Source organism: Oncorhynchus nerka, linkage group LG18, assembly GCF_034236695.1.
Source record: "Oncorhynchus nerka isolate Pitt River linkage group LG18, Oner_Uvic_2.0, whole genome shotgun sequence".
Taxonomy (NCBI): Eukaryota; Metazoa; Chordata; class Actinopteri; order Salmoniformes; family Salmonidae; genus Oncorhynchus; species Oncorhynchus nerka.
Genome location: NC_088413.1, coordinates 27,663,900 through 27,676,105, shown reverse-complemented (window position 1 = coordinate 27,676,105; position 12,206 = coordinate 27,663,900). Strand labels below are relative to the sequence as shown.

Genomic DNA, 12,206 nt, shown 5'->3' with positions numbered 1-12,206 from the left:
ACAGAGAAGAGTCTGTCAGAGATCCTTATGACAAGTGAAGGCAACTGCCATCTTGTTGTCAAGTTTCCCCAAAACATCCCAGTGTTTATTACTTCGGTTGGTTTCATTTCAATTAGCATCAACCAACAGTTAGCTACATGCCTTCCTGTCTGTCAAAGAGTCTCTGGTAGCCTTGAAGTGTAGCAGTCCCAGCATTGCAGACATACAGTGCATTCGGAAAGTGGCCCAGCCAGAGCCTGGACTTGAACCCGAACGACCGATCTCTGGAGAGACCTGAAAATAGCTGTGCAGTGACGCTCCCCATGCAACCTGAGAGAGTTTGAGAGGATCTGCAGAGAAGAATGGGAGAAACTCCCCAAATACAGGTGTGTCAAGCTTGTAGCGTCATACCCAAGAAGACGCCAAAGGTGATTCAACAAAGTACTGAGTAAAGGGTCTGAATACTTATGGATGTTGTAAATATTTCCATGTATTATTTTAAATACATTTGAAAACATTTCTAAAAACAGTTTTTGATTTGACATTATGGGGTATTGTGTGTAGCAAACAATTGAATCCATTTTAGAACAAGGTTGTAACGTAACATAATGTGGAAAAAGTCAAGGGGTCTGAATACTTTAGGAATGCACCGTAACGGCCCAGATGAAAAGTTCTCATGGGATGAATGTATGAAGAAATCGCTGTCCGACTAACACCGTAGTTTTGGCTCGAGCCCAAACTTTTTGACTACGAGCTTCAGAATTTTGTCAGGTGCGGTCAACATCAATCGTTACCATCATCAGCCTCATCAATCACCATCATCATCGTCCTGACCTTGCCAAGGCAGGGGGACTAAGGACAAAGTAACCTACATGACATATTTGTTCAATAGAAACTCTTCAGTAAAACATCAGTAGTTTGTGTGTGTGTACCAACACACTTGCGTCACATGAGTGAATAAAACACTACAACGACCGTGGCTTTTCGAATTACCTGACATTATGTTACAATTTCCTGATGGAAAACTGAATCACTTCTACGATATAGCATCAATATCCCGACATTTGCGGGGGAGAAAACGTCAGGTTGTTTTAAGCAGAACATTGGTGTCAGCTTTTTAAAAAGTAAGAGGGAAAAAAATATCTGGCTGCTTTGATATTTTCAGCGAGCAGGAATCAAAGAGGTGATAAAGATAGTGTTTACTCCCAAATAGCACCCTATTCCCTTTAGAGTGCACTACTACCCCCCCATGAGGCTCTGGTCAGAAGTAGTGCACTTCTATAGAGTATAGGGAATAGGGTGCCATCTGGGATGCACAGTGTCTGTCAGAGCCAAACAAACAGAGGAGAGGAAAAGAGAGGAGAGAAAATCACTGTCTGGCCATTAACAGGGTGAGTGGCATGAGAAATCGCTCTGTGTGCGTCTCTGGCTGGGCGATGTGCATCCTGGAGCCTGTCTGGGCGATGCGATGTGCATCTTGGCTGTCACCTGGGCACCCCTGCTGAGAAGGATCTGACAGAGGAGATAAGGAGAGCACAGGGGAGCAATGTGGGTGTTTATACAAATGGTAGGCATTCCTCACATCCAAATGTAAAGAAGGTTGTGTAGGTTGGTGCTACGTAGGTCTGGAAAGCCTATCTGCTTCCGCCTGCATTGCATTTTTTAAAACATGTTCAAATGTATGGTAGAAGTCATACGTCTCATAATAATGGGGAAAGTCAAGACTTCAGTAAAAATCCCAAGGCAGACTTCAAATCAAATCACATTTTTCACCTTACAGTGAAATGCTTACTTATTGTATCCCTTAACCAACAATGCTTTAAGAAGTTAAGAAAAACGTGTTAAGTAAAAAATTGATAAGTAAAAAGAAAAAAAGAAGATGAAAGTAACATAATTAAACAGCAGCAGTAAAATAACAATAGTGAGGCGATATACCAGTACAGAGTCGAGGTGCAGGGGGTACCAGTACAGAGTCGAGGTGCGGGGGCACCAGTACAGAGTCGAGGTGCAGGGGGAGTCGAGGTGCGGGGCACCAGTACCAGTACAGTACAGTCGAGGTGCAGGGGGTACCAGTACAGAGTCGAGGTGCGGGGTACCAGTACAGAGTCGAGGTGCAGGGGGTACCAGTACAGAGTCGAGGTGCAGGGGCACCAGTACAGAGTCGAGGTGCAGGGGGGGTACCAGTACAGGTGCGGGGGTAGTACAGAGTCGAGGTGCGGGGGTACCAGTACAGAGTCGAGGTGCAGGGGCACCAGTACAGAGTCGAGGTGCAGGGGGTACCAGTACAGAGTCGAGGTGCGGGGCACCAGTACAGAGTCGAGGTGCAGGGGTACCAGTACAGAGTCGAGGTGCAGGGGGTACCAGTACAGAGTCGAGGTGCAGGGGTACCAGTACAGAGTCGAGGTGCAGGGGTACCAGTACAGAGTCGAGGTGCGGGGCACCAGTACAGAGTCGAGGGTACCAGCAGGGGGTACCAGTACAGAGTCGAGGTGCAGGGGCACCAGTACCAGTACAGAGTCGAGGTGCGGGGCAGGGGCACCAGTACAGAGTCGAGGTGCGGGGGCACCAGTACAGAGTCGAGGTGCAGGGGTACCAGTACAGAGTCGAGGTGCAGGGGCACCAGTACAGAGTCGAGGTGCGGGGGCACCAGTACAGAGTCGAGGTGCGGGGGCACCAGTACAGAGTCGAGGTGCGGGGCACCGGTTAATCGAGGTAATATATACATGTAGGTAGAGCTAAAGTGACCATGCATAGATAATAAACAGAGAGTAGCAGCAGCGTAAAAGAGGGGTCTGGGGTAGCCCTTGGATTAGCTGTTCATGAGTCTTATGGCTTGGGGGTAGAAGTTGTTAAGAAGCCTTTTGGACCTAGACTTGTCTCTCCGGTACCGCTTGCCGTGTGGCAGCAGAGAGAACAGTCTATGACTAGGGTGGCTGGAGTCTTTGACAATTGTCAGAGCCATCCTCTGACACCGCCTTGGGACTTGGGAAATAAGTGTGATGAATAGCAAAAAGATGCATTGCAGAGCTGCATTGTCATTCAGCTGGGGTATTAGTTATAGCTTCAGGAAAGGGTCATAGAAATATTAATTTGCTCCTCATGATTACTCACTCAAACCCAATGCTTTGGGGGTTATGAGGAAACACAAGTAAGCCACAGTCAGTATACCAAATCACAACTATTTCTCAGTTTTACAAATATAGGCAAGAAGAGCTCTCCAAAACCTTGTCTCGGACAGAGAACTTCTCTTGCTCTGTCACTGTGGCTGCGGGTATAGACCCAAACTCCCCAACTCTCAGAGAAATAACAGGTAGCACAAAGCTGAGCTATAGGGGAGAGCGGGGGAAGTTGAGTCAAAGGGGTACGTTGAGAAACCCGTGTTTCTAGGAAACCATACACAAAATTAATAAATTGACCAAAAAGGTCATCCTTTCATAGAGTCAATGAAGAAAGAAACCACATGGAAAAAGTGGTAAGCAAGTTAGGTCTAAAAAAGTCAAATGAATTTATTGTGTTAGAGACTGCGGGTTCTGTTCTACCTGATAATTAATTGCACACGCCTGGTGTCTCAGGTCTAAATCCGTCCCTGATTAGAGGAGAACAATAATAATAATAATAAGCAGTGGAACTGGCTCCGAGGTCCAGAGTGGAGTTTGTTAGAGGTTTCATGACACTTGTATCTAAACCAAAGTAGATCATTCTAAGACTGTTCTATACATCAGTTGGGGTCTCTATAAGCTTCAATGTGAGGCCCTAAACCTAGCATGAAAGTGCATCCTTGTAGCTGTGTGGGCTAATAGTCAAAATGTTTGTCTTGGGGTAAGTTGAGCCAATGGCCATGTGGTAAGTTGAGCAAAATGAAGTGTTTTCTTCCCATGTGTACCATGTAATGGGAAGGCATTATCGCTGCAATATGAGGTAACAACTGGGCCTGGCATATGTTAACATTTTGAAAAATGATTAAAAGACAAAAAGCAATTGTTTGGGAAATAGAGATAGACATGTTTTTAAAGAGGTAGTAGTAATATTTCATTCAGTACGGAAATCTGTAGGCGGCTTAATTTACCCTGTCCCTCAGCTCAATTTACCCTGTCCCCCTAACCCAGGGTAAATTGTACCAAGACACCACTTTTTTTGGACAAGCTATATGAATTCTGATTATTTCCATGGATACACAACATCCTGAAATATATGTAGATATCTTTGTTAGGGGCCTCCCGAGTGGTGCAGTGGTATAAGACATTGCTAGCTGTGCTAGCTGTGCCACTAGAGATTCTAGGTTCGAGTCCAGGCTCTGTCGCAGCCGGCCGCGACCGGGAGACCCATGGGGCAGCACACAATTGGCCCAGCGTCGTCCGGGTTAGAGGAGGGTTTGGCCAGCAGGGATGTCCTTGTCCCATCGTGCACTAGCGACTCCTGTGGCAAATACTATATTTCCCTTGACGGAGTGATGATGAATGTATTTTTTAAATTGAACCTTTATTTAACTAGGCAAGTCAGTTAAGAACAAATTCTTATTTGGAATGACAGCCTAACCTGGCCAAACCCGGACGACGCTTGGACAATTGTGCACTGCCCTATGGGACTCCTAATCACGGCTGGATGTGATACAGCCTGGATTCGAACCAGGGACTGCGATGCAGTGCCTTAGACCACTGTGGCACTCATTTAATCCCACTCTCCCCTAGCAGCCATATTGAATAGCAATGAAGGAAGCAATGTGGTCGAAGGAACATTACTTCCAGATTCACAAGAGACAACCCACCCCTTCGGCTGTGAGAGATTGATTCCACCCTGCTACCTGCCTGGGACATTTCCACACAAATTGAATAGTACTAGCAAACCAAGAATGTGTCAGCCAGGCCCAGGAGTTATGCTGCTATAGGCTCACACCTTGCTAGAAAATGAAAATAAATTGTGCATCGCATCTCAGGAATGTTTACCTCAGGCTATGGGGTATGCTATGGTGCAGCAAATCAACATTTGCACCATTCACACAGAGTGCCATGGTTTCAATATGGTCAGTGCTATTTGGGATCCTTGGGAAGTCCCTACCCCTTAACCCTAACCTACCTAGCACAGACCGTTTAAATATAGGCTCATCGAGGCTGAACACAATTTGTTTAGAGCAGTTGCACTTAAGAAGTGTTATAAACTTCAGAAATAGGAGAGTCCATAAGTGAAAATACAGCCTGGACCCAGATCTGTTTGTGCGGACTTGGCGTGACTATGACTATAGTAGTTGGCAAGGCGGCATAAACAAATCAGGGACCAGGCTAGTCAAACTAGGGGGCCATAAATGTATTCACGTCCTGAGCAAATACAGTCAATCATCCGTGTTGATGGTACATCAACATGTCATGTCACATCTGCAAAAATCCAGTGTTCACTCACTGTTCATGGGACTGTGCTTCCACCCATCCAGGACATCTACTTGAAACTGTGGATGTATTTCAAGGCCTACCTTCAAACTCAGTGCCTCTTTGCTTGACATCATGGGAAAATCAAAAGAAATCAGCAAAGACCCCAGAAAAAAATGTGTAGACCTCCACAAGTCTGGTTCATCCTTGGGAGCCATTTCCAAACGCCTGAAAGTACCACGTTAGTCTGTACAAACAATAGTACGCAAGTATAAACACCATGGGACCACGCAGCCGTCATACCCCTCAGGAAGGAGACACGTTCTGTCTCCTAGAGATGAACATACCTTGGTGCGAAAAGTGTAAATCAATCCCAGAACAACAAAGGACCTTGTTAAGATGCTGGAGGAAACAGGTACAAAAGTGGTGGTTTTGGTGGTAAAATGAGTCCTATATCGACATAACCTGAAAGGCCGCTCAGCAAGGAAGAATCCACTGCTCCAAAACCGCCATAAAAAAGCCAGACTACGGTTTACAACTGCACATGGGGACAAAGATTGTACTTTTTGGAGAAATGTCCCCTGGTCTGATGAAACAAAACTGTTTGGCCATAATGACCATTATCATGTTTGGAGGGAAAGGGGGGAGGCTTGCAAGCTGAAGCACACCATCCCAACCGTGAAGCATGGGGGTGGCAGCATCATGTTGTGGGGGTGCTTTGCTGCAGGTGGGACTGGTGCACTTCACAAAATAGATGGCATCATGAGGCAGGAAAAGCATGTGGATATATTGAAGCAACATCTCAAGACATCAGTCAGGAAGTTAAAGCTTGGTTGCAAGTGGGTGTATGGAACATTTCTGGGATCTTTTATTTCAGGTCATGAAACATGGGACCAACACTTTACATATTGTGTTTTATATTTTTATTCAGTGTACAATTGAAGTCGGAAATTTACATACACCTTAACAAATATATTTAAACTTAGTTTTTCACAATTCCTGACATTTAATCCTAGGACAAATTCCCTGTCTTAGGTCAATTAGGATCACCACTATTTTAACAATGTGAAATGTCAGAATAATAGTAGAGAGGATTTATTTCAGCTTTTATTTATTTCATCACATTCCCAGTGGGTCAGAAGTTTACATACACTCAATTAGTATTTGGTAGTATTTCCTTTAAATTGTTTTAACTTGGGTCAAACGTTCTGGATATCCTTCCACAAGCTTCCCACAATAAGTTGGGTGAATTTTGGCCCATTCCTCCTGACAGAGCTGGTGTAACTGAGTCAGGTTTGTAGGCATCCTTGCTCTCACTTGCTTTTTTCAGTTCTGCCCACAAATGTTCTATAGGATTGAGGTCAGGGCTTTGTGGTGGCCACTCCAATACCTTGACTTTGTTGTCCTTAAGCCATTTTGCCACAACTTTGGAAGTATGCTTGTGGTCATTGTCCATTTGGAAGACCCATTTGCGACCAAGCTTTAACTTCCTGACTGATGTCTTGAGATGTTGCTTCAATATATCTACATACTTCTCCTGCCTCATGATGTCATCTATTTGGTGAAGTGCACCAGTCCATCCTGCAGCAAAGCACCCCCACAACATGATGCAACAAGGTATGTTCATCTCTAGGAGACAGAACGTGTCTCCTTCCTGAGTGGTATGACGGCTGCGTGGTCCCATGGTGTTTATACTTGCGTACTATTGTTTGTACAGATGAACGTGGTACCTTCAGGCGTTTGGAAATTGCTCCCAAGGATGAACCAGACTTGTGGAGGTCTACACGTTTTTTTCTGAGGTCTTGGCTGATTTCTTTTGATTTTCCCATGATGTCAAGCAAAGAGGCACTGAGTTTGAAGGTAGGCTGTGAAATACATCCACAGGTACACATCCAATTGACGCAAATTATGTCAATTAGCCTATCAGAAGCTTCTAAAGCCATGACATTTTTTTCTGTAATTTTCCAAGCTGTTTAAAGGCACAGTCAACTTAGTGTATGTAAACCTCTGACCCACTGGAATTGTGATACAGTGAATTTTAAGTGAAATAATCTGTCTGTAAACAATTGTTGTAAAAATTACTTGTGTCATGCAAAGTAAATCTCCTAACCGACTTGCCGAAACTATAGTTTGTTAACAAGAAATTTGTGGAGTGGTTGAAAAACGAGTTTTAGCCTCCCGGGTGGCGCAGTGGTTAAGGGCGCTGTACTGCAGCGCCAGCTGTGCCATCAGAGTCCCTGGGTTCGCGCCCAGGTTCTGTCGTAACCGGCCGCGACCGGGAGGTCCGTGGGGCGACGCACAATTGGCCTAGCATCGCCCGGGTTAGGGAGGGCTTGGTCGGTAGGGGTGTCCTTGTCTCATCACGCACCAGCGACTCCTGTGGCGGGCTGGGCGCAGTGTGCGCTAGCCAAGGTTGCCAGGTGCACGGTGTTTCCTCCGGCGCATTGGTGCGGCTGGCTTCCGGGTTGGATGCGCACTGTGTTAAGAAGCAGTGCTGCTTGGTTGGGTTGTGTATCGGAGGACGCATGACTTTCAACCTTCGTCTCTCCCGAGCCCGTACAGGAGTTGTAGCGATGAGACAAGATAGTAGCTACTACAACAATTGGATACCACGAAATTGGGGAGAAAAAGGGGTAAAAAATAAATAAAAAATTGAGTTTTAATGACTCCAACCTAAGTGTATGTAAACTTCCGACTTCAAAAGTATAAAATTAGTGGATTTGGTTATTTCAGCCACACCTGTTGTGCCCTGTGGGACCGCCGAGTGCTAAAGCGTGTAGTGGGTAACAATCATCTGTCCTCGGTTGCAACACTCACTACCGAGTTCCAAACTGCCTCTAGAAGCAATGTCAGCACAATAACTGTTTGTTGGGATCTTCATGAAATGGGTTTCCATGGCTGAGCAGCCGCACACAAGCCTAAGATCACCATGCGCAATGGCAAGCATCGGCTGGAGTGGCGTAAAGCTCCCCCCATTGGACTCTGGAGAAGTGGAAACGCGTTCTCTGGAGTGATGAATCATGCTTAACCATCTGGCAGTCCAACAGGCGAATCTGGGTTCGCCGGATGCCAGGAGAATGTTACCTGCCCCAATGCACAGTGGAGTAGGAATAATGGTCTGGGGCTGTTTCCCAAGGTTCGGGCTAGGCCCCTTAGTTCCAGTGAAGGGAAATCTTAACGCTACAGCATTCAATGACATTCTTGACGATTCTGTGCTTCCAACTTTGTGGCAACAGTTTGGAGAAGGCCCTTTGTTTCAGCATGAAAATGCCCCTGTGCACAAAGTGAGGTCCATACAGAAATGGTTAGTCGAGATCGGTGTGGAAGAACTTGAATGGCCTGCACAGAGCCCTGACCTCAACCTAATCGAACACCTTTGGTATGAATTGGAACACCGACTGTGAGCCAGGCCTAATCGCCCAACATCAGTGCACGACCTCACTAATGCTCGTGGCTGAATTTAAGCAAGTCCCCGCAGCAATGTTTCAACATCTAGTGGAAAGCCTTCCCAAAAGAGTAGAGGCTGTTATAGCAGCAAGGGTGGGACCAACTCCATATTAATGGCCATGGTTTTGGAATGAGATGAGCAGGTGTATCTCAAGTTGAGGGAGCGTGTAATTGGCATGCTGACTGCAGGAATGTCCACCAAAGTTGTTGCTAGATAATTGAATGTTAATTTCTCTATCATAAGCGCTAAGAACCTTGGCGTGATCCTGGACAACACCCTGTCGTTCTCAACTAACATCATGGCGGTGGCCCGTTCTTGTAGGTTCATGCTCTACAACATCCGCAGAGTACGACCCTGCCTCACACAGGAAGCAGCGCAGGTCCTAATCCAGGCACTTGTCATCTCCCGTCTGGATTACTGCAACTCGCTGTTGGCTGGGCTCCCTGCCTGTGCCATTAAACCCCTACAACTCATCCAGAACGCTGCAGCCCGTCTGGTGTTCAACCTTCCCAAGTTCTCTCACGTCACCCCGTTCCTCCGCTCTCTCCACTGGCTTCCAGTTGAAGCTCGCATCCGCTACAAGACCATGGTGCTTGCCTACGGAGCTGTGAGGGGAACGGCACCTCAGTACCTCCAGGCTCTGATCAGGCCCTACACCCAAACAAGGGCACTGCGTTCATCCACCTCTGGCCTGCTCGCCTCCCTACCACTGAGGAAGTACAGTTCCCGCGCAGCCCAGTCAAAACTGTTCGCTGCTCTGGCCCCCCAATGGTGGAACAAACTCCCTCACGACGCCAGGACAGCGGAGTCAATCACCACCTTCCGGAGACACCTGAAACCCCACCTCTTTCAGGAATACCTAGGATAGGATAAAGTAATCCTTCTCCCCCCTTAAAAGATTTAGATGCACTATTGTAAAGTGGCTGTTCCACTGGATGTCTTAAGGTGAACGCACCAATTTGTAAGTCGCTCTGGATAAGAGCGTCTGCTAAATGACTTAAATGTAATGTAAATGTAATAAGCCATCTCAAGTCATTTTAGAGAATTTGGCAGTATGTCCAACCGGCCTCACAACCGCAGACCACGTATATGGTGTTGTGTGGGCAAGCGGTGTGCTGATGTCATTGTTAATTTCTCTATCATAAGCCGTCTCAAGTCATTTTAGAGAATTTGGCAGTATGTCCAACTGGCCTCACAACCGCAGACCACGTATATGGTGTTGTGTGGGCAAGCGGTGTGCTGATGTCATTGTGAACAGTCATTTTAGAGAATTTGGCAGTATGTCCAACCGGCCTCACAACCGCAGACCACGTATATGGTGTTGTGTGGGCAAGCGGTGTGCTGATGTCACTGATGGTGGCGGTGTGATTATGGAATGTGCAGGCATAAGCTACAATTAACACAATTGTATTTTTATCTATGGAAATGTGAATGCACAGATACCGTGACAAGATCCTGAGGCCCATTGTCGTGCCATTCATCTGCCGCCATCACTTCATGTTTCATCATGATAATGCACAGCCCCATATCTCAAGGACCTGTACACAATTCCTGGAAGCTGAAAACGTCCCAGTTCTTCCATGGCCTGCATGCTCACCCACTGAGCATGTTTTGGATGCTCTGGATAGACATGTACGACAGTATCCAGCAACTTCGCAAATCCATTGAAGAGGAGTGGGACAACATTCCACAGGCCACAATCAACAGCCTAATCAACTCTATGTGAAGGAGATGTGTTGCACTTTTTGAGGCCAATGGTTGTTACGCCAGATACTGATTCCACCCCCTACCTTTTTTTTTTTTAAGTATCCGTGACCAATAGATGCATATCTGTATTCCCAGTCATGTGAAATCCATAGATTAGAGCCTAATGAATTTATTTAAATCTACTAATATCCTCATATGAATTACAACTCAGTAACATCTTTGAAATTGTTGCACTTATATTTTTCAGTATACTTGTAGCTCATTAAACCATCGGATGTGTCCAAATATACATTGACTAGCCTACATATTGGATCACTAACCATAGGCCTGGGGCCATGAAACACTACTTTTTAACAGACTGCTTATCAAAATGAACCGCTACAAGAGTAACTCACTAATTTCCCCTCATCTCCCATAGTAGCGTTGTGTGTGTGTGTGTGTTAATTTCCCCATCCCCCATTGTAGCTCATTTCCCAGGGAAGTAAATAAGGCAATAGTGATTAAATCTGATTGATTAAATGCATTACAGAGTCAATATACATAAATTACATAGCATCTACAGGACAGCAAGTATAGTTGAAGGCACTTTTACTTTTGAGAGGACGATTATCAGTTGCACACATGTATTGAATTTAAAGCAACAAAAGAACATATAGCTTCCATCGATCATTGACAACAATATGGATTTAAGAGATTTAAATGTAGTTACTCATACTATGAAAAATAAAACGGATCTCTTACAAGGGCCTGTACATTTGACTTTGGGGAACAGTTAAAACGACAAAAGCATCAGAGGGAAGTCAAAAGATGAACACCCATTTAGTTAAAGAAAAACACTGGATTTAAAACGCACTTGATAAAACTAAAAGCAGCTAAGGGCAGTTTGACCAACTATTGAGATAAAGTAGTGCCCTAAATAAAAAGGTAGAAACATACTCCATTGCCATTAACTGAAGTTGAACAGTATTTTTCAGTTATTGTCTACTTTGTAAGTGCAGGGGTGTATTCATTACGCCAATTGGGCATGACCGCATGCAATCGCTCAGTCCCTGTATTCAGTGTACTTCTTAGACGAGCCATGCACCTTGCTGGCAGGGTACTTCAGCCTATTTAGGGCCATTTTGCAGAGCACTGCTTGGGGTAAATCGATATGACATTTCTCGGCCAGCTCAACTAGGTAGATGAGGACGTCGCTGAGTTCATGAGCCAGGTGCTCGCGCTCGGAGTCGGTCCAACCGGGAAGTCCTTCGGTCACCTCGCCACGCCACTGGAACAGCTCAGATACCTCGCCCACTTCTCCGACCATAGCTAACAGGAGGTTGCGGGGTTGGTGGAACTGGTTCCAGTCTCGCTCGTCAGTAAATTCCGCTTGCATCCGTCGTATGTCTTCGATGGTAGGTTCGGCAGTGAAAGAGAACAGTTCAGTTGGGGTTCTTCTCTTAGTTCCATTTTGCTTGGCAGCGTGGATGTCTGCCTCGCCGTTTTCACAAGCTATTTTTGACTTGCTAGGAGGATCATTGGTGTGTTTCGCTTCAGATGGGGCCACCGTCTCTCCGTTCAGTCCATGCACTCCATCGCCGTTCATTGCCATTGCCAATTTTACACCAAACTATTGCACGGATCAACACTTACTTCGCTGTAAACAACCAACCTTGACAACAATATGGGGAAAACTCCCGCCACAAAAACACTGCTCTTGTAGCCGGAAATTG

General features: G+C 45.8%; 1 protein-coding gene across 1 annotated transcript; it reads right to left on the bottom strand.

Moving 5' to 3' along the window:
- Window positions 1–11,065: 11,065 nt before the first annotated feature.
- Window positions 11,066–12,190, bottom strand: LOC115145603 (dCTP pyrophosphatase 1-like). The gene has a single exon (XM_029687097.2). The coding sequence runs from the start codon at window positions 12,083–12,085 to the stop codon at window positions 11,537–11,539; it is 549 nt and encodes a 182-aa protein (XP_029542957.1). The 5' UTR covers window positions 12,086–12,190; the 3' UTR covers window positions 11,066–11,536.
- Window positions 12,191–12,206: the final 16 nt, after the last annotated feature.

Excerpts from the sequence above, each read along its gene's own strand:
- LOC115145603 (XM_029687097.2), bottom strand. The coding sequence starts at position 12,085 with ATGGCAATGAACGGCGATGGAGTGCATGGACTGAACGGAGAGACGGTG.